The sequence below is a fragment of the Plecotus auritus genome, assembly GCF_963455305.1.
Source record: "Plecotus auritus genome assembly, chromosome: 8".
Lineage (NCBI taxonomy): Eukaryota > Metazoa > Chordata > Mammalia > Chiroptera > Vespertilionidae > Plecotus > Plecotus auritus.
The window spans coordinates 42,312,868-42,340,447 of record NC_137782.1 but is presented as its reverse complement, the minus strand read 5'-3'; the positions used below and the strand labels follow the sequence as shown (position 1 = coordinate 42,340,447).

The 27,580-nt window shown below is 52.4% G+C and overlaps 1 protein-coding gene across 7 annotated transcripts; it reads right to left on the bottom strand.

The window, feature by feature from the left end:
* Positions 1 to 292: 292 nt before the first annotated feature.
* Positions 293 to 27,580, bottom strand: SLC66A2 (solute carrier family 66 member 2). Of its 7 annotated transcripts, XM_080682916.1 has the most exons (7): positions 27,495 to 27,580; positions 26,869 to 27,188; positions 22,597 to 22,730; positions 18,446 to 18,499; positions 10,869 to 11,085; positions 1,999 to 2,101; positions 293 to 1,677 (listed from the first exon to the last, which is right to left on the bottom strand). In XM_080682916.1, the coding sequence occupies exons 2-7, from the start codon at positions 27,069 to 27,071 to the stop codon at positions 1,567 to 1,569; spliced, it is 822 nt and encodes a 273-aa protein (XP_080539042.1). In that variant the 5' UTR covers positions 27,072 to 27,188; positions 27,495 to 27,580; the 3' UTR covers positions 293 to 1,566. The 7 variants fall into 7 exon arrangements, with proteins under 7 accessions (XP_080539042.1, XP_080539043.1, XP_080539045.1 ...); XM_080682917.1 differs by having other exon boundaries at positions 293 to 2,101; XM_080682919.1 differs by lacking the exon at positions 18,446 to 18,499 and having other exon boundaries at positions 27,495 to 27,575.

The window sequence follows — 27,580 nt, the reverse complement described above, 5'->3', positions numbered from 1 at the left end:
CCAGGGTGACCACGTGGATTCGACACCTGGCCCGACACCTGTTGCCCCACCTGTGTGCACAGCCAGACATGCCCAACTCCCTAGACAGGCATCTACCCTGGATCCTGCAGGTCACTGTCCTTGAGGCTGGTCTGTTCCAGAGGAGCCTGTCCCACAAGATAGGGGCCAGCACTGGGCGCTATGAGGGGTGTCAGTCCAGCCCAGGGAACATGGACATTTCTGGGCAGAGGCCAGGGCTTAGGGCTGGACCTTCCCTGGAGACCCCAGAGGTGAAATAAGAACACAAGACCAATTATTCACTGTGCCTTGGGCCCCACACGGACTCCATTCACGAGGCCATGCTTGGTCCTTAGCAGTTTATTGATTTGAAGTCGCTGTATGGAAAGAACCCTGAGCGTCCCCACACATGGCACATTTGGTCAGCACTACAGTCATTGATACTTTAATTTAGAGGCAACTACTACTACAGACATCTCCCTTCATTTTTTAAAAATAAGTGTTTTAAAGCATCTTACAGGCCAAAGAACTAAGCAGGATCCTCAAACATTCGGAGTTTTTGAGGAAAACTCAGGAGGAGGAAACAGCTTCAAACGCTTCTCACCGGGCACCGCAGACACCTCAAGAGCTTTGGCACCAGCCACAGTGCTGATAATGCAAAAGAGCGCCCCTCCACCCAGCAGAAGGGAAAACAATGCCTGTGGGAGCCACACCGAAGCATCTGGAACACTTGCCTTTGGGAGCCTGGGAGCTGGTGCAGGACGGGCCTGGCTGAAATGCTCATGTAATACTGAAAGGGGAACAAATGTGGGGACTAGTGTCAGACCAGTGACCTCACCACCGCCACATGTAGCGAACATGGAGAACCATGTGGACGGGAGACGGCGGGCAGGGATGCCCATGCCAGGCCACCCCACCACCCTGGAAGGTCACTTCAGGCCCACCAGCTCATCGTGTGCGGTGTGGGGCTGCTCAGCGTGTCCCCGTCCTGGAAGATGGACAGCACAGGCTGTGCTGCAGATGTGCGCACTTCCCAGGAAAAGGGGGAAAACCACTCACAGCCCGCTTGGCCCTGGGCCCTCAGGGAGCCTACATGGGCCACTCGCACCCTGTCATACCCTATAGGACTCATGGAGAGAACTCAGACTCTGGTTCCGACACCCCTGAGCTTGCTCTGGCCAGTGCCCAGCTGGCACGGACATGGGCTTGTCCCCTCGCCCCAAGTGGGAGGAGGCCCGTGTAACAACAAGGCCTCTGGGCCCCCTACTGAGCCCAGGGCAAGGGCTGAGTCCCGAGTCCTATGAGGAGGCCGCACTGAAGGTGCCCAGGCAAGGCCACTCCAGCGAGGTAGACCAGGACGTAGGTCATGTGTGTTGGTGTGGCTTCCCTTCCACGTGGACACAGGATCCGGGCCACACGCTCTGTGTCCGGCCCATCCTGGCACAGAGTGCCCTCGCCGCGTGCCGTCCAACAGCGCGTCCATCCTCAGCTGTTCTGACCATGGGCCCTGAGGTGCCGGGGCCCAAGCTCTCCCAGTGCTGCTTCTCATTCTGCACCCCGGGCCCGGGTTTACGGGACACGTCCAGGCTGAGACACAGAAGCCTCCCCACGACCTGTCCTGCGGAGGCCTGCTCCGCCGTCTCCCGGGTTTGCGAGCGTCTCCCAGGTTCCGCAGGTGCCCTGAGAGCAAGTGAGAGCGAGACCTGCTTTTCCATCACCTTGAAAACATCCACAGCCCCGCCCGTAGGGGTGACACCTGCCAGGCCGTTCTCCAGCGAGTGAGTGCAGACGCGGCACTCGGGCCCCACCTGTCCACCGTCCCAGGGGCCCATGCAGGACAGGTGGCCAGCTGGTGCCTGCAGCCAGTGGTCATATGTCTTTGTCCTCCTGGCTGCCTCACAGGGCCTTGGCACTGGTGGAGTGCACTGCATGAGGGGTAGGCTTCGGGGGGTGGCGGGAGAATGCGTAGGCCTGCGCCAGGATGGCCAGGTCCACCATCACCTGCAGCAGGCCGCACACGGAGAACTGCAGGGGGGCACCGTTCAGCAGGAAGTATGCCATCTTGAAGGTATCACCACTTGTCCACATGAGCACCATCTTAATGCTGTAGAGACATAAGCCAGGGTCAGGGGGTAAGCCAGGGTCAGGGGACACCCGGGCCCCAGCCTGTCCCTCCCAGCCCTCCCGCCCTCGCTGTGAGGTCACTCTGTGTGTGGGCACAAGAACAGGAAGGCCCTTCAGCTGGAGGACCCTCAACCTCTGGGCAGGGACTGGGCCGGCACAGGGGAGGCCCACAACCTCACAAAGGTCTATCCTTCCTGGCTGCATACGCACCTGCTGTGGGCCCCTGGGGAGACGAGGGAGGGAAGACCACCACCTGCTCCAGGGGCCAGCCTGGCAGGGGCAGCAGCACCCAAGAACTTCAGGAGAGTGGCTCACAGCCACAGGGACCCGCAGAACTGGCATCAGAGGTCATGACTCCCGTCTGGCTGTACCCTGTGAGCTGCAGGGGGAACCTGGCTGGGAGGGGGCGGCCCTCTTACCTGGAGCTGCTCTACCCTGGCCCCTGGAGCCCCCAGCCAGCACCTGGTCTACAGCTGTGGCAGGAAGTCCATGGATGGAACGATCCCAAAGGTGCAGTGTCAGACACCCAGGAGGAACCTGCACAGCACCCCACCCTTCACATCTGCATTGTCCACACTGAAATCAAAGTGGAGGACAAGAGCACAGCACCCCGTCCCCACTGCACACTGTTAATGCAGGACTTTCCTCCACAGAAACACACTCCCCCTTATGGACTCAGACACTGCTACACCCCTTCGCAATCTAAGGTGTGCTGACTGCTGCAATCACAGGTAGCATGCTCAGTTTTATGGGAAGTGTGTTCTGGAAACATCAGTACAAAGACACATCTGCATTTCTCTCTCCTTAGGTCTCCAACGACCTCTGGCTTCTAATTCTCTTCCCGAAGTTGGGCGAAGTTGGGCTCACACTGGAGCCACTCAGATGCTGGGGCACCATCGGGGAGGGGTGGGGAGCTCATCCCAGAAATGCAAATGAAAGTAAGTGCTGGGCTGTCAGCTCCTAAGAGCCGCAGCCCTGGGCAGGCAGTCAGGGGCCATAAAGGGGACATGCTGTGACCTGAGCCAGACCTGACAGGTGCAGCTTGGGGCCTGGTTTGCTCAACAACTAGAACTGAGGCTCCCAGGAAAAAGGCAGGCACCCTCACACATACCTGCCGAGCACTGCCCTGAACAAGATGACATGAGCTACATGGCTCCCTTTTCACAGAGGAAACTGAGGCACAGGCAGGTTTAGCGACATGCCTAACGGTTCACAGCTAGTGCTTCTGGAGGGGCAGGAGGGATAGAGGGGGCAGAGCAAAGCTGGAGGGGTCCCAGGACCACCTGTCACTGTCCTGGGGCCGCCTGCCCGGTGCCGGGTGGTGCCTCTGGGCCCTGAACGCACAGGTGCACTCCTCACCCGGGCAAGTGCAGACGTGAGGTCATCGCTGGGGCTGAGCTCTGTCTGACACACAGGGACATTTTTAGCTGCCCAGACGCCTCACCTGGCCTCAGCCCTCCGTCAGCCACTGCGTGGGAACCCAATAGCCTTGCAGAGGCCCCTCGACCAGCTGCCCACGCGAGGGCTCAGGAAGGACAGGGGCACAGCAGCCAGTCAGATATTAACGAAGTTCCTCCTGCCGGGGTCCCTGAGAATCTGTTCAACAGGGACTTTCACCAAGCCATGCATTCCGCTCTTTCTGATGTGGGCGCTATGTACCCTTACCCTCAGTGATAGTGTGGATGGATGGATGGATGGATGGATGGATGGATGGATGGGTGGATGGATGGGTGGGCAAGCCTCAGAGGCTCTGCTGTCACTGCTCAGCATGCCAAGGATGTCCTAATGGGCACTAAGTCCAGAACCTGGCCACTGCAAGCGGTTCTGTTTGGCCTTGTCCTGGGCATGGGAGTTCCACCCAAGGAAGCCCCCCTCCAGGGAGGAAATTCAGCCACTGCAGGGTCCCGACAGTGCGGGAAGCCCACCCCAGGCACAGAGAACCTTGCAGACGGGGCCAGTGGGAGTGGGAGGGGAAACTGTCACCTCCCAGGCCCCAGGATGTGTTTCCCCAGATCAGGCTGGTGACCTGGGAGCTGGACTCTTGTCTAGTTCCCCTCATAACGTCCCCAACTCCAGCTGCTGGATCCTGTAGCTGACCCTCCCCGCCCCCACCCACCATTTTAATCCCTGCTCCCATGACCTCATTCTTGACCCCCATTTTGCCTCTTCAGCTGGGCTGCCAGATCACTCTTCCTAAAATACCTCTCGCCTCATCCATGGCCTGTCCGGCAGACAAGATAGCGCCTCCCAGACCAGTGCCCAGGAGATGAAAGCCAGACGCCTGCACCTGTCCCGGCTTCGTCACAGGAGCCTTCGGCTCATGCCCACCTCCCAGGGGCCTAGGCCTTCCCCTCCTTGCCACCCATCAAGAGCTCTCCCAAAACTGAAAATCCGCCCAACACATGTCCCAAAGGAGGTCTGTGTGACCCTGGGTTAGACAGTGGGCTCTTGGACTGAAACCTTGGGTGCTGCAAAGGAAAACGTCAAGAAAGTGCAAAGATGATCTTCAGGATGAGAGAAAATATCTGCAAATTGTGTATCTGACAAGGCTCTAGTATGCAGAAAAATCTAAGGAACTCTACAACTCAATAATAAAAAGACAAAGAGCCAACTTTTAAAATAGGCAAAGGATCTGAGCAGACCTTTCTTCAAAGTTGCATAATGTCCAATAATCACATGAAAAGGCTCTCGGCATCCTTAGTCGTTTGGGAAATGCAAACGAAAAATGCATAACCACAATGAGCCCCACGCACTGGGACGGCCAGAATGAAAACGTCAGTGGGAATGAGGTGGTGAGGGTCGGGGAGACCAGAACCACACCCGTAGCTGAGCTGGCGGGGATGTCAGACGGTACAGCCACTGTGGAAAACAGTCCGGCAGATCCTCAAATGAATGTTACACAGAGTTACCATGGGACCCAGCAGTCCCGCTCCTGGGCATATCCCAAGAGAAAGGAACACGTTTGTCCACACAAAAACGTGTACACAAAGGCTCACAGAAGCATTATTCACAACAGCCAGCAAATGGACACAACCCAGAAGCCCATCACTGAAGATGGACAAGCACAGTGTGGTCCATCCACGCAGTGGAATATTACTCAACCTCAGAATGGACTGCAGCACTGAAACATCGTCCTTACGCAAACGGGGGGCGAGGGGGTGGGGGGGTTGCGGACACAAAGACCGAGCACGGTGTGATTCTGATCATATGAAGTGTCCAGAACAGATCATGGTGGCTTAGGCTGGGGGAGGGAGGTTTGGGAGCAAATGAGGCTTGATTTCTAATGGATACAATGTTTCTTCCTGGGGTGATGAAACTGTCCTAAAATTAAGACTGTGGGGATGGCTGCACAACTCTGTGAAAATACTAAAATCCATTAAATTGTATACTTTAAATGGGTGATTGTATGATGAGTTATATCTCAATAATTTTTAAAGAGTTCCAGGGCTTTTGTGGAACTCTAATTATTCCAGCCCTCCACTTTATTGGGCTGCTGACTGGACTGTGTGTGTGTGTGTGTGTGTGTGTGCGTGCGTGTAGTGTGTGTGCGTGTAGTGTATGTGTGTGTGCACACCCTTAACCACACACATCCCTCTCTCAAGAAGTGTGTAGAGCATCTCTACTCACCTGGCCTATTATGTGTCAAGAAGGAATAAAGATATATGCCTGGGGGCAGAGAGGTGAGGCAGACAGGGCCCTGCCCCTGGGAGACCTGTTCCATTTCTCAGGCAGCCAAGACTCCAAGCTGCTGGCTCCAGGGTTCAAGGGCAATGCGGAGCAAGACCAAGTGAGCCGGTTTCCGGAAATTTCATTAATTAGAAGGTGAACCAAATACTAGAACTAAAACTAAAAATAGACAAATCCACAATTATAGTTGGAGACTTCAACATCCCTCTCTCAACAAGTGATAGAAAACCTAAGCAGGAAAGCAGCAATCAGAACTTAACAACATCAACACAAATAATCTAATAAAAATTTAGCAAATAGCCCAGATAGCGTGGCTCAGTGGTTGAGCATTGACCTATGAACCAGGAGGTCACAGTTTGATTCCCTGTCAGGGCACATGCCTGGGCTGCAGGCTTGATACCCAGTAGAGGGCATCCAGGAGGCAGCCAATCAATGATAGAGAATCACTGATGTTTCTCTCTCTCTCTCTCCCTCTCCCTTCTTCTCTGAAATCAATAAGAATATTTTTAAAAATTAATTAAAAATAAATTTAAGAGAATTATAATCATACAGAGTGTGTTCTCTAAACAAAATGGAATAAAATTAGAAATAAATAATGGAAAGACAAAAATACCTCTAAACACATGGATATTTTACAACACAGTTCTATATAATCAATAGGTCAAAGGGAAAGTCTTGAAATAAACATATGCATAGTTATGAATGAAAATAAAACATCAAAGTTTGTGAGGCACAGCTAAAGCAGTACCGAGAGGGTATTTATAGCATTAATGCTTACATTAGGAAAAAGAAAGTCTTATATTAATAAATTAAATAAAGATAAGAACAAATACCCATGCAATGTAAAAACAGAAAAGTCAACAAAACAGCTGATTCTTTGAAAAGACCAATAAAATTGACAAACTTCTAGAAAGAGAGAATATATATAGGGGTGGGCAGGAGTAGGTTTACAAATAATACAAGTAAATAATACAATAATTAATAAATAATAATACGAGAATAAAGTCTGTGTTTCACATATTCACAACTATAAACCTATGTTTGCCAACCTCTATAAACTACCAGTAATGGAACGGGGGCATACCTGCAAACATCAAGACAAGAAGGGAATATTATGACCAACTCTACACATTTAAATTTGACCACATGGACTAAATGTACCAATTCCTCAACAAGTCTAAACTACCACAGCTCACCCAATATGAAATAGATCATTTGAATAACCCTGTAACTCTTAAAGAAATTGAATCCATAATTTAAACCCTCCCCAAAAAGAAATATCCAGGTCCTGATGATTTCATCGGAGAATTCGAGTACACGCTTAAAAAGATTAACACCTATTTTGCAATATTTCTTCCAGAAAATAGAATACTTGCTAATCCATTTTATGAAGATAGTGTTCTCTTAATACAAAGCTAAAAAAGTACCAGAAAAAGAAAAACTACAGGCCAATATCCCTCATGAATGTAGACACAAAAATCCTTGAAGTATCAGCAAGTAGAAATTAGCAATTTATTTATTATTTGTTTGTTTGTACATCATGACTAAGGGAACTTTATTCAAGGAATGCAAGGCTAACTCAATATTTGAAAACTATCAATATAATTATGATCAGCTAAAGAAGAAAAATCACATGATCATATCAATCAATGCAGAAAAGGCATTTGACAAAATTCAACACTCATCCTAAAGAGGGAATATGCTAATTGACCATCACTCCCTCACAAAGATGACTGCACCCACAGCTGAAGCCAAGTTCCCATAAGGAGCCTTAACAAGCAATCAGCAGGGACCTGAGGCCCTCCCCCACCCCCATAGGGCTTGACAGAGGACCTCAGGCCACATCCCCCACCCGGCAGGGCTTGACAGAGGACCTCAGACCTAACCCCCCACCTGGTGGGGCTAGACAGGGGACCTCAGGCCACGCCTCCCGCCTTAGCAACAGGCCGGGGGACCTAAGGCCATGCCCCCCCACCCAGCGGGGCTTGACAGGGACCTCAGGCCTCGCCCCTTGCCCCAGCGCCAGGCCAGGGGACCTGAGGCCATGCCCCCGCCTGGCAGGGCTTGATAGGGGACCTCAAGGTGCACTTCCCGTCCTGGTGGTGGGCTAGGGGACCTCTGGCTGTTCCCCCCACCCCAGTGCCAGGCCGGGGGATCTCAGGCCGTGATCCCCACCATGTGGGGCTTGACAGGGGACTTCAAGCCGCACCCCCCACCCAGGCACCAGGCCGAGGGACCTAGGCCACACCCCCCAACCCCAGTACCGGGCCAGGCGACCTGAGGCTGCGCCCCCCTGCCCAGCAGGGCTTGACGGGGGACCTGAGGCTGCGCCTCCCCACCTGGCAGGGCTTGACGGGGGACCTCAGGCCATGTCCCCCACCCAGCGGGGCTTGATAGGGGATCTCAGGCCATGTCCCCCACTCTGGCGGGGCTTGACGGGGGGCCTTAAGGCATGCCCCCCGCCCAGGTCTGGGCTGGGGGACCTCAGGCCACGCCCCCCATCCTGGCTATGTCCCCCCCTGAGGCTATGTCCCCTGCCTGGCGGGGCTTGACAAGGGTGGGACTGGCCAGGTCTGGATCTAGCCCAATGGGGGCAGGGGCCGGCCAGGTCTGGGTCTCACACAATTTTGAGGCACATGTGGGTGGGTGGGAACTTGACTCTGGGTCCCATGGTGTGCCCCAGACTCTGACAGGAAGAAGGTTTTCATAGACATTTTACTAATTTTCTTTCATCTCTGACACTTCTATTATAGAGAATAGGCAAATAGCAATATTAAATTATTTCCTCTAATTAATAGCCTTTTAATGTGCATGAATTTCGTGCACCGGGCCACTAGTTTAACATAAAAACTTGCAGAAAAACAGGACTAGAGAACTTTCTACACAGAGCATTATACCTAATGGTGAAATACTGAATGCTTTCTCCTTATGATCGGGAAAAACACCTTGCCCACTATCATTGCTCTTGTTAAACACAGTGCTGGATATTCTACTTAGTGCAATAAGGCAAGAAAAGGAAATAAAAAGCATACAGACCAGAAAGGTAGATATAAAATCATCCCCATTTATATATAACTAGAGCAGGGGTGGGCAAACTTTTTGACTCGAGGGCCACAATGGGTCCTTAAACTGGACCAGAGGGCTGGAACAAAAGCATGGATGGAGTGTTTGTGTGAACTAATATAAATTCAAAGTAAAGGAGCGGAGGGGAGAGCAAGAGAACCGGAAAGCCGGATCCGGCCCGCGGGCCGTAGTTTGCCCACGGCTGAACTAGAGGCTCGGTGCACAGATTCATGCACATTGAAAGGAAATTAATTAGAAGGTGGCCGGCAGGGCGGGACTGGGCAAGATGGACCGGACATGCCCTGGAGCCAACCTCCCCAGCAAGCTGCACATGGGGCAGTGCCAGGACTCGAAGGGCATCAGCGGAGTGACCGGGGTCCCTCCAGCAGGTGGGGTCCCTCGGCGTGACCTGTGGGGATCAGGCCAAAATCAGCTCTCCGACATCCCCTGAGGGGTCCCAGAGTGTGAGAGGTTACTCTGCAAAGTTGCTGTCACTTGGCAGCTCCTGTGCTGAGCATCTGCCCACTGGTGGTCAGTGCACAGCATAGCTACCAGCAGGTCAGCCGGTCAGCCAGTCACTTAGCCTTTTATATATATAGATTGTTTACACAGAAAATCCAAGATCTACAAGAAAACTCCTAAAAATAATGAGCTCAGCCCTGGCTGGATGGCTCAGTTGATTGAAACATCATCCCAGACACCAAAAGATTGTGGGTTCAATTCCCAATCAGGACACATACCTAGGTGGTGGGTTCGATACCCACTCAGGGCATATATGGGAGGCAATCAATGAATATTTCTCTCTCACATTGATATGTTTCTCTCTCTCCCTCTCCCCTTCCTCTCTCTCTAAAAGCAATAAGCATTATAAGCATGTCCTTGGGTGAGGATATAAATAAATATATATATACATACATCCTATATAATAAAAGCCTAATATCCTAAGTGTCCGGTCAGCCGTTCAACCAATCAAAGCATAATATGCTAATGATATGCTAAGGCTGCTCAATCACTCACTATGATGTGCACTGACCACCAGGGGACAGTCAACCGGTCAATCAGTTGCTTTTACATGCACTGACCATCAGGGGCAGACAGTCGACCAGTAGACCAGTAGCTATGACATGCACTGACCACCAGGGGATAGGTAGGTTAGCTTGCTGCTGGGGTCCGGCCGATCGGGACTGAGAGAGATGAGCTGGACATGCCCTGGAGCCCGCCCACAGTCCCTCCTCAGCTGGCCAACCTCCTGCGTCCCTCCCCAGCCCCGATCGTGCACCGGTGGGATCCCTCGGCCTGGCATGCGCCCTTTCACAATCTGGGACCCCTTGGGGGATGTCAGAGAGCCAGTTTTGGCCTGATCCCGCAGGCCAGGCTGAGGGACCCCACTGGTGCACGAATTCGTGCACTGGGCCTCTAGTACATACATAAAATAATGAGTTCAGCAAGGTGAATGACACAAAAGAAACATACAAATTAACTGCATTTCTATACACTAGCAAGCAAATGGAAAATGAAATTTAAAATGCAATACCAATTACAGTTGCTCTAAAGCAAATGAAATACTTTGGTGTAAATTTAATACATGTTCTGGACTTGGATCCTGAGAGTGCGTCTCATGACACACCCCACCAATGGCCGCACACCTCTGCCACTGTAAGCAGAGTCTGCTGCCCTCCATCCCTATTCCACACTCAGCCCTCCCTCCCACTCCGAAGCTTCAGGCTCAACAATGCCGGAGGAGCAGCTCTCCGATCCCGTGACCTGTTTCCTACTCAGGAGAGGGTCTCAGCTTCTCACCTGTCGTACACAAGCACAATGCTCACACATCAAGAGGTCAGTGGATCAATGTGTTTAAACCTAAACTGCTCTCCAACTGGCTGTTTTACAAATGTAACTGAACATAAAGCAACCAGATTTGTACCCATTTGACTTTTACTGAATGTATGTGCACCTCGTGCCAACGGGGACAGCAACAGTGACATGTGCCCACCCACCTCATGCCCTCCGTGGACTGGTAGCGGTGGTTGCGGTACAGCTGCGGCACGCCCAGCATGGCCTCAGTCAGCACGGCCAGGAAGCCCAGGGTCTCCACGAACAGGGCTGAGTCGATGGACAGGTATGTGACGTAGCCTGCAATGCCCGTGAAGGCCAGGACACACTGCAGGTAGTCCGCAAAGCTGCTCCAGTGCCAGAAGTGGTGAGGATCGAAGTCTAGAGGGAGAGAGATGTGAACCAGACTTCAGGTCAAGGTCAGTGTGAGGGGAAGGATGTGAAATGAATGAGGAGATGAAGGTCAGTGTGAACAGCAAGATGTGAACTAGGTGAGGAAGTCAAGATCACCATGAGGCCCTGCCGGCGTGGCTCAGTGATTGAGCATCAACCTATGAACCAGAAGGTCACAGGTTCAATTCTCAGTCAGGGCACATGCCTGGGTTGCGGGCACAATCCCCAGTGTGGGACTTGCAGGAGGTAGCCTGATCAATGATTCTCTCTCATCATTGATGTTTCTATCCCTCTCTCCCTCTCCCTTCCTTTCTGAAATCAATAAAAATATATTATTTTTTAAAAAAAAGATCATCATCACCATGAGGAAGATGAATGTGAGCTATGAGGATCCAACTGCTCTTGACCAAGGAACTTCTGAGGAAGACTTCATACAGATATTAACTCAGCATAAAGGATGCTAAACCTGTCAACTCATCCTAAAATAGTACTGATAATCCGTATAGTGCAGGGTCACTCCAGAACCTCTGGAATCTCATTCCTGGGTTAGAATACCCGCTCTTCCCCTCCACAACTTTAGATTAATCATGTGTCTCCATTTCTTTAGATGTAGAAGATGAATCATGTTACCGAGCAATTCAGGTTGTTTTAATGATTAAAGTAGTTAATCTTCTGAATCCTATAAAGTGTCCAGCCCATAATAAAGGTCCTGCAAAGATATATAATTATTATCACTACATCCTGAGTGGATAGAATATTACCGTTTGCATGACAAATGTGTCCTGCAGAAACCAAATGTGTAAGAACTCACAGAAATCAACAAATTACATTCAGTTTATGGGCTGTGGCAGGTCCTGGGGACAGAGGCAGCTTCAGGGACTGTCAGGGAAATGGAGGGGTGATGCGCCCAAGCCTGACCCGGCCCTTTGGTTTGCAGAGTCTGGAGCCAGGGAACCTCACCAGCAAAAAGGCCCAGCAAGGGCTGCACGGGTGGGCGAGGACAGGAGGTGCCAGGACTGGCCGTCCCGGAAGCTAGGAAGAGCTGGAAGAGGGCGTGTAAGCTGCACACGTACCATGTGCCCCCGGAGGCACTCAGCCGGGAGACAGGAGAAACGGAGCCAACGACACCCAAGTTGTCTCACCACTAACTGCATCACAAACACGTGGAACCCACGTCCGCCATAAACCACACGCTCCAAGCCACACCAGCGGGGCCATTTCTACACATGAGAAAACAGCTTTCCATCCGGACACTCGCCTCCAGGGCAGGGAGGATGGGCGAAGGGATCCCTCACTGAAGGCACCCCCTTCCCCTGCCTCCGAAAGGGCATCTGTTCTTCCTCAGGATGACCTCGGGCCCTGGGACCCCATGTCTAAGGATGCCTGCTCCACCACCCCCAGCAGGACAAGGAGGTCTCGTTGGAGAAGGTTCTCAGGGACACATTTGTCATTACCCAGCAGCTGGGACATTAAAGGCGCAGAGCGATTGTCCACACCAAAGGGCTCCGGCATTAGAGACTGTTCCATCCCGACGAAGGAAGAGGTCCCCTCAGAAGCTCAGACACTCATCCTGACGACAGTGCAGCTGGCAGAGCTGACCCCTGGGCCAGGGCTCATGGGGGCATCTACTCTGACCATCCCCAAAGGGACAGCCATGTCGCACAAAACCAGCCCCACGTGGCAGCCCATAGTGAACAGGTGGGCTGGGGATGAGACGCCCGGCTCCTGGGTCCATGGCCGGCCCCTCGCGGGCTCGGACCCTGTGCCATCATCGGGCAGGCCGCTCACACCTAGCCTCTCATCCCTCCTTTAACAGAGGGAGAGTGGGGTCCTCAAGGTCAGGCAATAGGCCCCCCACCCCAGGATGCCATCTGAGACCATCACTGACCACCTCTCTAAATGGACAACGAGGCCGCGGGGCAGGGCTGGCTGGGCCTGATGCCCCTTGGGGGCCGAGACCCGGATGGGGTGGGAAAGGGGCACAGCTGGGGACCATTCCTTCCTGAGCCCCCCGGTCCCGCCCCTTTAGCTGAGCCATCGGTGTCTCTCTCCATCTGGGAGGCCCATCTGCAGGTGGGCGCCCCCTCTCCAGAGGGCTCCTATGTCAGCACCTGGAACCCCAACAACCCAAATATGGGGGACACTGAGGCAGAGCCACTGGCCAAAAGGGACACACAGGATTTGAACCTGAACCCTGATGCACTGCCTGTGCAGATCCAAGGATGAGAGGTCCGTGTACGGTGCCCCCCAACCCCCAGGCGTGTGACCGCCCTGAGCCTCAGGATGGCAGCGCCCGCCCCGCCCCCAGGGGCCCTGTGGAGGCTGTGTTGTCACATAATTCAGATGGAGGTTGGGACCCTCACACAGCCCTCAACAGCAATGCTTGCCCACATACCTCAGCCTCTCTGAAGGGGCCACACAGACAGGTGCTGGGCCCCAGGCAGTAGTGTGACCCTGCAGACCGAGGGGCCCCCAGACGCTGTGTAAGGGGCAGGGAGGATAACACAGCACGGAGCATAAGCCCATCCCTCAGAGCAGCAGCTGGGTGTCAGTACTGGTCAACTGAGGGCCAGCGTGTGTCTGCTCGACATGCACCCCAAGCTGACGAGAGCGACAGAGCCACAGCCACTCCGAGAGGCAGGGGCAGAAGAAAACCCGGTCCACAGGAGCTCCTGGCCTCCCAGGTGGTTTCCAGTGGCTCATCCTCGTTACAACTTAAGGATTTAAACCCCACTGATGACATAGGTTATGCAACCACTGGGCTCCAGACCAGGCAGCCCACCAGCACCCCCGTGTGGCCTGTCCCCATCAGTTCAGGCAAAGTCTTTCCAGCTCAGAGAATGACATCCCTCCGGTGGTCCAACCCTGGTCACTGACAGAAAAGGCGTGGCTCTCCCACAGTGGCAGCTCTCAGTGGCCATGGCAACAACAAAAACCCGCTGGAGACAGTGGGGACTCCATGTGCCCCACTTTCACAGCAAGAACCCCCTCGGGCGTCCCTGCTCTCACAAGACCCCACGTGCCCCTATAGGCACTGAGAGTGCAGAGGGCTCAGGCCACCCACAGCCCCCTCCTCTCTCACAGAAGCTGCCTGTGGACCCCGAGTCCCTGTGCCCTCCCAGCCCAGCTGGCCCCCAGGAGCCTGAAAACTAGGGGGAAGCTGCAAGTGCTGAGGGCTGTCCTGAAAAGGCCACCAGAGAGGGACTCCCACACCAGGTCCTCGGCTCAAAGTCGCCTCTCAGGATTGGGACCAATAATTAGGGCAGGCCAGCTGGTAACCACATGGCCAGCAGCTCTCTCTTAATCAGGGTCACACCCCAGGGAGGAGGACAGGGACTGGCTCCAAGAGGGCCTCCCATAACTGTCCCATGACCCCACGCCTCCTGTGGTAGCTGTGACGCTCACACCTGTGACACGAGATAAGAAAGGCCCCGCTGTGCCAGGGTGAGCCAGCCCGCCTCCTGAAACTTGCCCCACGTCTCCTCTGTGAGTCTAAGGATGCAGAGGAAAAAGAGCTCCCGTCAGTCCTGAGTGCCTGGATCCTCACAGAGGCGTGCCCACACCCACCCTGGACCTACACACACCTGCCATGCAGCCACCTGTGGGAGCTACCTTCCGACCCCGATAAAAACCACAGGGAATTCCAGGTGCTGAGGTGGGAGCAGCAAAAAATAACCCAAGTCCACTTCTCTGGGGAATCCGAACGGAATGCCCAGCAGGGAAGAGGGACCGGGAAGCCCAGAGTGATGGCACAGAGGAACCCAGGCTGGTTAAGGAGGAAGCCACGTCACACCTGAGTCCTGGTGGCCAGGACGGCAGACCCCACGTAAGCCACCCCTCCCGGGCACATGTCAACCGCAAGGACTCCCACGCTCCCTTTGTCTGTATGCTCAAACCCGCAGGGAGAGACAGGTGAACCCCCTAGTTAGGCAGTTCAGCAATGGAAAAGGAGGACACTGGAGGGTCTTGGCAAAGGGTCACCTCAGCTGCAGAAATTAACTAAAACATCCGGGATCCTGGAAACCTGAAAAATCACCTTCCAAAGTGACAGCGAGGGAAGTCTCCCCACCTGGAACTAAGGGAAACATCTCGTGTGTGCAAACCCCAGGCCCAGACGCGCCTCTGACAGCCGCCTGCCTCCCCTGGCGGACTCGACCAGCAGAGCGCAGGGCGCTGACCCGTGAGGGCACTGAGTGCTGACGAGGCTGCTGGGCACACGTGCTCTGGGGACAGAAAACGCCCCTGACCTCAAAGGCTTGATGGGGAAAAGACAGAAAATATCCTGTTAATAATTGTTAGAGTGGTTACAGGGTCACGTGAAAGTATTTTGGTAAAAAGCAAATTAACAGTAATTCACCAGTTTCTTCTCACTTTTCTAATGTGCTACCTGGAAACCACGCACATGGCTGGCTTCCTGGCGGGCGTTGCATCTCCACTGGGCAGTGTTGTCCAGCGTTAATGAGGCACCGACCGGCCGAGCCCAGAGCTCTGCCCAGGTCATCTGGAAATCCAGGACCCGTAAATGAGGAAGTGCAAGGGCGGGTTTGACGGGACCCTTTCCTAAGTAGGAGAAGCCATGAACCTGCCGGGGCACAGCGGACGCCGGCTGCTCTGGTCGGACATTCAGTGTGGTTACAGAGTGCAAGTCCCTACTTTTAAGAAACAGACACTAAGTATTTGGATGTCATCAGCATGGAGTCAGAACAGAAAACCAACTGAGAAAATCAACACCACCAAAGTTGGTTCTTTGAAAAAAATCAATAAAATTGACAAGCATATAGCTAGATGACCAAAAGAACACAGAGAATGAGAGAGGAGACTCAAATTACTACCGTCAACAACAAACATCAGTACCAACATCACAGAAACAAAAAGAATTACAAGGGAGCACTAAGAACAATTGTAATCCAACAGGTTAGATAACAGGTTAAATGGGGGAAAAAAAACACTATTAAAACTAAATGGGGAGCCCTGGCTCGTTGGGCTCAGTGGATAGAGCGTCAGCCTGTGGACTGAAGGGTCCCAGGTTCGATTCCGGCCAAGGGCACATGCCTGGGTTGCGGGCTCGATCCCCAGAAGGGGGCGTGCAGAGGGCAGCCAATCGATGATTCTCTCTCATCATTGATGTTTCTATCTCTCCCTCTCCCTTCTTCTCTAAAATCAATAAAATATATATTTTTTTAAAAACTAACTGGGGAAAAATCTGAAAAACTGAATAGACTTATAATAAATAGATTGCCTTAGTAATTTAAACACTTCCCACAAAGAAAAGCCCAGACCCAGATGGCTTCCCTGGGTAACCCACCAAGCATTTAAAGAATTGATAAACTTGCAATGAGTAATAAATAAGCCCTGGAGATATAATGTATAGTACAGTAAACACAGACAGCAATATTGTATTATAATCATAAAACTTGCTTAGAAACTAAAATGAATTACTCCAACCACTAAAAATAAATAATTATGTAATGTGATAGAGGTGCTAATTATCACTATGATGACAAGCATAACACGAAACATAAATGTATAAAATTACATGTACACCTTAAATTTACATAATGTTATATGTCATATTTCAATTTAAAAATTTTTAATAATAAAGAATTGATACCAATCCTTCACAAACTCTTCAAAAAAAAAAAATAGAAGCAGAGGGAATAGTTCCCATTCCCCACTTATTGTATAAGACCAGTTCCATCCTGATACTAAACCCAAAGTCATCACAAGGAAAAAAGATCAGTATCTCTTATGAACATGGACACAGAAATCCTCAACATATTGCTAGCAAACAGAATCTAGGAATTTTTTAAAAAAGATTATACATCTTGATCTGATGGGATTTATCCCAAAAATGCCAGGTTGGTACAACATATAAAAATCAATCAATATAATATCGATATCTATAATAATAAAAGGGTAATATGCTAATTAGACCGGATGTCATTCCAGATGTCCTTCCTGATGAAGCTGGGACCGGAGGGAAGCCAGCCCGGGTCCCAGGTGACCGAGGGAAGCCAGTGCTGGCAGCCGGGGAAAGGAAGGCCTACTCTTGCACAAATTTTCATGCATCGGGCCTCTAGTATATATTATAAAAGGCTAAGCAACTGTCTAACCGATAGCTATGACATGCAATGACCACCAGGGGGCAGATGCTCAACACAGGAGCTGCCGAGCTGCAGTAACTTGGCAACAGCGGTTCTTGGGTGACACACCCTGGAACCAGAAAGGAGGGAGCCCGATTCCGGGGTGTGTCACCCGAAAACCACCCTCTTGCAATCCAGGACTCCTCGGGGGATGTTGGAATGCTGGTTTTGGCCTGATCCCCACAGGCCAGGCTGAGGGACCCCATCTGCAGGAGGGACCCACTCACTCCACAGACACCCTTCGAGCTGCGGCGCTGCCCCAGGTGCGGCCGGCCAGGGAGGGACTGCAGGTGGTTGGCTCCAGGGCGTGTCTGGCCCATCTCACCCCACCGGCCACCTTCTAATTAACTTCCTTTCCATCTGCACGAATCTGTGTACTGGGGCACTAGTAGTATAATAATAGAATAAAGGACAAAAACCACATGGTCATCTCAACAGATACAGAAAAGCATTTAACAAACTTCAACATCCTTTTACGATAAAACACTCAACAAACTCAGAACAGAAGGTGCTTGCTTAACCTAATAAAAGGCATCTATGTGAAATCCACCATACTCAATGGAGAAAGACTAAATGCTTTGTCACTAAAATCAGGAATAAGACAAGGGCATCCACCCAAATCACTTCTAGCCAGGGTAACTAAGCAAGATAAAGAAATAAAAAGCATTCAGATTGGAAAAGAAGAAGTAAAACTATTTGCAGATGATATGATCTTATATATAGAAAATCCTCACGTATCCACTACAAAGCTATGAGACCTAATAAATGATTTCATCAAAGCTGTAGGACACAAGATCAACATGCAAAAATCGATTTTATTTCTACAAAGGAGCAATGAACAGTCCAAAGTGAAGTGAAGAAAACAAATCCATTTACCATGGCATCAAAAATAATAAAATATTTAGAATAAATTTAACAAAAGAACTCCAGAACTTGTGCTCTGATCATTTCTTTTTTTCTTTCCTTCCTTCCTTCTCTCTCTCTCACAGACCCACACACAGAAAACGGAGGCTTCTAGGAACTGCTTCATGCTTGACAGCAGCAGCTATGGGCTGGTTAGTTTACGGGAGTCATGGCCACACTTGGTAAAATGAGTCACATGCATGGTCAGGGTGCAAGCACAGAAGACAGACATGACAGAGCGGGGCAAAGCTGCCATGAGATGAAACACGGGTGTGAGCGGCCTCATGCAGGGTGGTACATACCCAGATATGACCGCCTGGGGGGCACTTTGACTTCCTCGTCCTTATTATCTGCAGCTACATTTAAAAAGAGAGAGAGAAACAGAAAGGAAGGAAAGACAAAACAGACGGGTTTAGCACAGATAAGCAGCTGTGTCTCTGGCCCTCTTTGCACTTTTCTTTTAAAACCACTGGGACAATGCCGAAACCGGTTTGGCTCAGTGGATAGAGCGTCGGCCTGTGGACTGAAAGGTCCCAGGTTCGATTCCGGTCAAGGGCATGTACCTTGGTTGCGGGCACATCCTCAGTGGGAGGCAGCTGATCGATGTTTCTCTCTCATCGATGTTTCTAGCTCTCTATCCCTCTCCCTTCCTCTCTGTGAAATATCAATAAAATATATTTAAAAATTTTTTTAAAAATAATAAATAAATAAAACCACTGGGACAAGAAGACCATAGATTTGGGTGTCTGTGCATCAGGAAATCTACCTTTGGACTATTTTTCTCTGAACCTACCCTCTTTCCAAATAAGTGCTTGGAAAAGGGGGAGGAAATTTGGGGCCAAAAATGAAAAGTCACCCACTCTCATTTGCCTGCTAAGGTCGGAGGTGGCGTCTGCCGTCACCAGATTCGGCCTCTGCTCCCCAGACACTCAGCAATGTGCGGGAGGCCGCCGCACAGCCCCAGGATCACAACGCCATCGAGAGGGCTGCTAGAGAAAGCTGTTTTCAGAAGACACTCCCCAAGAGCTGGTTCAACACATGCCGGTGAGAAGCAGGGAGAAATGTTACATCCCACCAAGGTGACCATCCCAGCAGGTCCTGAAAGAGGAGTGATGATTCCAGTCTGAGGCACCCAGCTCCTGCTCCTCCCCTGCCAACAGCCCCCTCCCACCTGAGACCTCCCGACTGTGCACTGCCCGGGACAGCCGTCCAAGACCCTGGAAGACACCGCGGGGGCAGAGAGGCAGCCGGTGGGGTCCCTGCAGGTGGGAGGTGGTTAAACAGAAGAGCAGGACTCCAGTGAGTCACTGTGATCACAAAGCAGAGGTGGATCAAAGGTTGTGTCATCTGCCCCAGGCAGTGGACTCACCTGAAAATGGAAATTGGCAAGTGAACAGCTAAAAGCAAACACCAGCCCAGCTGCCAGGACTTGGGGACAGCGGAGGAGGGTTTCACAGCACCGAACAGGCTGCGGCCTCTTGCCTCACCTGCCTCCCTCCCCAGCACCGCCCCCTGGATCTTCCGGGCTCTGACGACCCAGAGTCACGTGGATTTCCTCAGCTTTTTCTTCTAATTTTTTTATTTAAACCAAGTTCACCATTGAAAGGGAGGCGGGAGGGCAGGGAAGGGGTGGGTACAAGTGAGAACTCAACTTAGCTCCCATGCAGTTCAGATACAAACAGTCTTTTCCCTTCCCATGTCCAGGCCAGATCAGCTCAAGCCCAGCAGAGCTGTGCGCGTGCTGAACAACAGGGCGCAGCAGGGCAGGACTGTGCGGGGCACGTGGGGGTTCAGGGTGGGAAGAGGCACAGCCCACATTCGACCCCTCCCTGCACAGCATCAAGCTACCTAAGGTTTCTTGGCTGGAAAGCAACATGATCAGATCTGTGTCTTAGAAAAACCTCTTTGTGTGGAACAGACTGGAGGAGACGGAGGTTAAAAATGTTTTCAACAATGCTGTCCTTCCACAAATCTGCCCCAAACCCACTCCAGACCAGGCCCACAGTCTCCTCCGTCCTCACTGCTCCCCACCAGGAGGGGTGTCTGTCCATGTCCCCAATTGAGGGGGCGTGTGGCCACACCCCTGCAGAAGGGACACTGTATGATTTCCAAAACTAGATCTTTAAAAGGACACAGTATCTACCCAGTTCTCTCCAACGCGCCCCTTGAAACCTGGGCTATGTTGTGTGGACGCCCAGGCTACGTGAAGAGGCCACGTGCGGACGATCCAGCAGAGAGCCCACTGAGGGCCCAGCGACAGCCAGCACCCACCCAGACATGTGAGCAAGGAGAGAGAGAAAGAGAGAGAGAATGAGTGTCAGGGCCACCCCTGCGAAGCTCTGCCCAAAATGCAGGTTCCTGAAAACTCGGTTCCACTCATTCAACTTGTTGGCAAAATTCAGTTTCTTGTGGCTGGAGGACTGGGCTCCTGTCCTGCTGGCTGTAAGTGAAGGCCATTCCCATCGAGAGCACACCCCTCCCCCACTCTCAAAGCCAGCAAGGGTCAAGTTCTCCATCGTCCATCTGTCCATCCATCTCCACCAGGTCTTCCCCTTTCCTCTCCTGTGATGTCATCGGGCCCACCCGACAACCCAGACAAGCCCCTCCGAGGCCCCACCTTAACCACATCTGCAAAGCCCCTTCGCCACAGGAGGTGACACCTCCCAGGTTCCCATCTGCTCACCAGAGGAGGTCACGTGTTACAGGTCAGACTCCAGCCTGTTTTAACTCAAGCCCAGTTAACAGAACAGAAATATCCCTTTTGGAAGAATCTACATAGAACACTGGAAATCAAGAGGAGTGATCAGATGGCCACCATCCCTCTCACTCATCAAGAAGCCTTCTAAGGGAGGTCCCCCGAGGCACAGCGTCCTGCTCACGGTGCCCGCTGCCCTCACCCTCGCCAACGTGAAGACCTGCTGGCAAAGCCCAAGGGAAGGGGAGCGTGCACAGCTGAGGAGGCACTCCTGTATTTCAGCGAGGTCACACAATGTCCAAGCTCAAAGGCCGCATGGCCCGGGGGCACGCACACCTGCTACATCTGGCAGCCTACATATCACACTACTCCAGACAAGGCCACAAACCTGCTCTCAGGTTTCAGAACCAGAAGCAGAGGCGTACAGCCTGGGCACACACGGCCTCTCCGCCCTCCTGGGTGAGGCTGGGCTGCCCTGAGATACCCCACACTGCCCCTCTGCAGCCAGCCAGGAGGTCAGTGCCAAGGGGGTGATGAGGTTCCAAGGGACACAGATCACAGAGAGAAGGGGCAGGAGCCATGGGAGCAGAAAGCCCTTGTCCAAGAGAGACTTGGGGCCCAGTGCCTCTCCTCCTTAGGGGCCTGTTCACTGAGCCCTGCTTCCTAGGCAAGACCAGCTACACAGCCAGCACTGGCTCTGGGGTGACTTACCGAGTCACAACAGGGGGATGGGGACAGCTCTGCAGAGGAGAGAATGGCACAAATGGGAGAAGGCCAGCCTGGCCGGCGTGGCTCACTGGTTGGACATCGACTTATGAACCAGGAGGTCATGGTTCGATTTCCAGTCAGGGCACATGCCTGGGTTTTGGGCTCGATCCCCAGCAGGGGGCATGCCGGAGACAGCCGATCAATGATTCTCTCTCATCAGTGATGTTTCTCTCTCTGTCCCTCTCCCTTCCTCCCTGAAATCAATAAAAATACATTTAAAAAAAAAAACAAAATAGGAGCTACACCAGGGGAGGAACCACTCACAGGGAAAGATGACCACCAGGAACAAAAACACGAGCAAGACCCCCAGTCCACAGACATCCCAAACTAAGTGCGAGCTGTCATGCTTCTAGTAATTTCAAGAAACCCAGAAGCAAGCATTAACCCTCTTGTGCACGAGAAGCCCACCAGGCTGACGTTCAAACGAGGCAGCCAGCCTGGAAGGCGCTTCTCCAAAGGAAAAGGCAGAAACAGGAAGCGAGTCTTCGCTCCGAGAGCCAAAGAGTCCAGCGGCGGCGTGGGCTGAGCCTGCAGTCCGTGCTGCCCAGGCACGTGCACCCAGGCGGTGAGTCACCTGCACCACAAAGTCCTGGCTGGGGGGAAATGGTTTTGCGCACAAGCCTCACAGAATAAAGTCAGAGATAAAACTGCCTTCTCACAAATGTCCTCCTGACCTGGTCCAGCCAGAGGGGAGCCCAGCTGACCGGGCCTCTGTCCCATTCAGGCTCCGCAGGCAGCGAGATCCCAGTGAAGAGTAGAACATTCGGACCAGGTAATAGCTCGCCCACACTCGAGGGAAGGAATTATCATCTTGGATTGTTTCACATTATGATGTCTAAAGTCATGTCCCATCCTGCAAACACCATCAGTTACAGTGCCATGGGGTGAGACAAGCTGCTGGGGCGATGCTGAGCTGAAGGGGCTCTCATTCCACCTACAGCCACGTTCTGTTGTTTTAGTGGCTTTAAGCCAACGTTGCCGATCACCCACCTGCAAAGAAACGGCGTTTGACGTTGAGCTCGTTGGCCACGCGGACTTCGGTGCACAGCTTCAGCATCAGCAACATGGTGATGATCATGACGATGCTCTGCCAGAGCAGTGGGGACTCGAAATGCCTTCCAAACCTGGGGGTGAGACACCGCGGCTCAGGAGGATGCCCACGCCAGGGGCCTGGTCCACGCTTCCCGCCCAGGTCCCACCGGGGCCGGACAGCCACCTCCCCCGCAGCCCCGAGTGCTGGGCTCCAGACTCCATGGTGGGATGGTGGGACGGACAGGACGGAGCTGGGTGCAGAGGGGCTGGGGCACTGACTGGAGGGGGGGTTGGGGGGAGAGACAAGCAAGAGCTGAGGAGCCACGCCCAGGTGAGGAGAAGGTGCTGCGGAAAAAGGGTGGCCCGAGGGACTTTCTCAGCCAGAAGCGGGAGGTCTGCCAGGGGCTGGTTCCTGCGCACCACAGGCCCCAGGCCTTCTGGCCTCAGTGAGCCATGGTCTCAAGCCCTCTCTTCTATACGCTGCAGATATAACCCCTAAGGCTGCTGGAGGAGAGTTCTAGTCATTTCTAAGAACTGTTCCCCACGGGCTACTGAGTTGATCCAGAGGATCACGCACCCATAGGTGAAGGTAATACGAGGGACAGGGAAGGTTCCATGTTAGACTGAGCAGGCGGCATCAACATAAAGTAAGTCAGACTAGGGACCCCTCCCACCAAGCTCGTTTCCAGCTATAAGGCTGACAACGTGCAACTTGGGGCCAGTTCCATTTTCCAAATGTTCAGCAGAAACAATGAGTGACCAGAGAAAATATCAAGTTTGCGCTTCTCCTTACACGACACACCAAGAATCAAACCTACACGAACTCAATGTTCACAGTGAAAATGAGACCATTTAATATGAGTGACATGGAGCACAGGTGAGTACTTAAATGATTTTAGGATGTAGGATAGCTGAGCAAGACAAAATTTCTAAAAGCGCAACTTTCCACAAATGATACACAAGGGACAAAATAAAGATGAAACAAAGTTCAACGTCACTAATAATTTTTTAAAGCTAAACAAAATAGAAAGATACCTTTCTTACTTATGAAATTACTTAAGCTTTTTCTTCCTTAAATGCTTTTTGTTCCTTAAATAGTCTGTGCTGGCAGGTATGTCACAACAGCACTGTCTCTCCTGCCGAGAGAATGTGGGTTGGCACAGCCTCTTCTATTACAGAGAAGCCAGTCGAAGCGAGTTCTCCCTTGGTTGTTGCGTACACTTGTCTCACCCCCAGGGAAATACACATTGCAGAGGACGTGCAATGTTCTATCAAGTCCAAGCGAAAGTTTCTAAAGGGAACACCTTCTCTACCTCTCAAAGTAACAAAAGATATATGTCAAGTGGAAGAGAAGTTGTGTTTCTACTTCTCTGTGTGGCCTGAGTGCTATGGCCATTAGTAGCAGAATGTTACCATATATCTGATACAATGTTACTAAATCTTCAATACAGTGTTAGTGTATTTTCAAAACAATGTTACTGCATCTCTGATACAGTGTTTTCATCCAATAGGGATGGGGCTTGAGAACTACCTCCATAAACGCATGAGGCTCTGCAGCACCATCCACGCACCCTGGCCCCTCCTTCCCCCTCATCTCTACAAAATAACCAGCCTAAAAACATTAGGTACAAGATATCAGCTAGTCCTTGTCCTGACTTCTAATACCACAAAGGCCAAATCCTGTACATCAGCATGTTATGGAGTAGAATCTGCTGAATGCTAGTTTTGCAAAAGGATGGTAAGAAATAAGAGCATAGGAGTTCCCCAAGTTTCAAAAACCTGGGTTTGCATAGTGTGGTCAGCCCCTCCTGTAGAGCCACTCATATCCTGGCACCACAAATCTCTCAGGTCTTCCCAGGAGGACTGGAGCTCCGAGGACTGTGGTCCCAGTCTGCTTTGGGAAACGCACCCTCCAGTGGTGCTAACTGCAGCACTGTCCTGGTGTGGACCCAGTTCCTGCCTCGCCTGGAGCCTGCCACAGTCCCTGACCTGTGCTCTCCCGCCCCACCACCTACAACCTATGTGTGTATGGTACAACCCACACAGTGCTGCCACCAAAGCGCAACGGAAGCATCTAGCCCAGTGTCTGGCACATGGGAAACCCTAAGAAATCTACTAAATTAAATGGACGCTAACTAACCCATGAAGCCTGAGAGGGGCACAGGAGTGAGAGGAATATAAGGGAGCAACTGCTTTGCCCTCAGAGCGGTGGGGTCTCAGGTGGGCAGAGAGGTGCAGGACAAGTTGTAAATGGAGGCCTGCCCTTCTGCTGGTGTGAAATGCAGAAAAGTGCACCCCCAGGCCAACGCACCCCCTCCTTGAGGAGGGACCAGCACCTCTGCCAGCCCTCCCTTCTTCTCACATGTTTCCTCAGCCTTCCAGAATGCTGACTGCAGGCAGCTGTGTATGTTCACATGGTAGCCAGTGACCCAAGGCCTCTGAAGTGACCCAGGACAGCTCAGAATGCTGACTGTACGGGAAAGGACCAATCGGATGTACAGAAATAGACTTGCCAGTGGACCAAGGTTAGAATTCCATAAAGGCACCCTATGCAGCATGAGGAGAGAGCTCAAGACTTTCTCAAAGGCTCAGGCCCTGTGGTGAAGAGAGAACACTGGGGTCCAAACACATCAAATGCCAGTTACATCCAGAGGCACTGACAAGATAGCCTTCAAGAAGCTGGTTTAATTTCTGACTCCTCCAAACCAGGTATGTACTAGGATGTAGATTAGATAGTCTGTTTTCTTTTCGCAGTGTTGAATGACAAGCATACCGAGGGGCAAGACTTCCAAATGGAACTATTTTCCCATAAGGTAATCCAACTCTGGTAGTTCCTGCCACGGTTGGAGAAAACTTATTCCACGATAAGGGGCACACTGCCCCCCATCTGACACCATGCCTGGGCCCGGCTCCCAGCACCCCGTCCCATGGTCCAATGCGCTCAGTCAACAACAGTGTCAGACAATATGTTTCATCTGCTCCTGTTCAAGCTTAGCCTTCAGGTCAATTTAGCAAAGGGAAGCAAGGTGTTCCGCCACCTCGAGGCCCCTCAGCAAAGGGAAAGGAGAAATCTTCAAAATGCTGTTTTCAACTTGTGCTAAACAAAAACAAGCCCCTGCTACTCCTCCCTGAAAAGTGGGCTTGGCATGTGACAGACTCAAGATGTGTCTGACTCACGGCTTTTTAAAAACCCCAGACAGGAGCAAAGCTAGCACCAAGGAAAAGTGAATCCGAGTAGGCCGGGCCTGGGCTGGACAGATGCACAGAGCAGACAGAACTTGTAGGCTCAGGACATTCATATCTTCGCTATGATGGTGATTTGGGGTGGGAGGGGTGTTCACTAAAACTCATCGAACTGTACATTTGGAATGGCAATTTTATTTCATGAAAATCATACCTCAATACGATTGGCTTAAAATCAATTAGCAAAAGAGCATGATTACTCGAACAGTGACCAAAAGTAAAAAAAAAAAGGGGGGCCTGAAGTCCTCCTCCTCGCCTGGGCACCAGGCCTCCCCTGAGCAGCCTTCCTGCTGACAGAGGGATCTGGGGCCACCCGACGGAGGCAACGTTCCAGATTTGGAAACCTTAGAATGAAGCTATGAGACCTCTTCCCATTTCCTCTGAACATTCACCCTCCCAACTATGACTGGCTTCAGCAACTATTAAAATTAACTTCAAGTTCCTTACTAAATGCAAATGATAAAAAAAAAAAAAGAGGAAGTTGGGCTGGGAGGAGCAAGAAAAAAAATAGCCTCTGAAGTATTAGCCAGAAAGTGGACTTCCTATTCAAAAAATAAACAAAACCCCACACCACAGAGAAAGCGGAAGGGGATGGCCCCTCCCACAGCGGCCCCAGCACAGCTCCATCAGGCTCAGATGTCCCCTCCGGAGGGCTTCACTGGCCAGCGAATGTCCTTCCCACTGGTCACTGCGTTTTGTTCCTCGCGTTCATTTACTCTGTTGTGTACTCTCCCCTGGCCCCCATGCAAATTCCTTGAGGTCAGGGAGCTGGGGCTGAGCAACTGACAAACACCTGAGTGACAAGGCATGAACACTAAGACCTGAGATCACAGTGAGATTCTCCACTCCGACCTCACCATTTTCCCTGGGAAATCACCTCATCCATTTCACCACCTCCCTCTCACGAAGTACAAACACCTCCACCCCTGGCCTCCTCGGAGGAAGCCAGCTCTCAGGGAGCCCCACAGTAAGAGAGCCCTGACTTACCAGAAGAGGATCCGTAAAATATTGGCCACCAGGAGCACCAGGCACACGTAGGTAGAGAAGCCCTCGGCGTTCTGAGTCCTCCGGATGTCCCGGTACTGCGGGATGTAGGGCACCACCCCTCCGAAGACCATGGCTCCAGCCGCCCCCCAGGAAACCAGCTGGTGCAGCGGGACCAGAAGCCAATCCAAGCCTTGAACGTCCATCGCCAACACCCGTGCCGCCCCGCCAGCGGGCTGGCGTCCACCTGGCCGCGTCCCCTCTGCTCCACGGACTCCTGGAACGCGCGCTGACTATCAGCCCCACATGGCCGCCGCCGGAGCCTGGCAGGAGAGAAGAGGGGAAGAACTGCGGCCGGGTCTCGAGCAGAGGGAGGCGGCGCTCCGCAGGGACACCCGGAGGCACGCGGGACTCCCAGCTGGGGCGCGACTCCCGCCTCGGACACGCGCGTTCAGGGCGCCCTGGGCGCGCGCAGAGGCATCGCTGCGGGTCAAGGCGCGGACGCACGGCCCAGGGAACGGCGGACTCGGTCTGGAGGAACTCAGAGGGATCGGTCCTGGGGACCCGTCCAGTGGCTCCCGCCCCGCGCCCCGTCCCACGCGCAGCACAGGTCCCGCCCGGGGCCTCACCAGCCGCGCCGGCTCCGCCCGTCCGGCCAGCGTCCGTCAGTCGGCCGGTCCGAGCCCGTAGCTCCGCCTCTTCGTGACGTCACAAT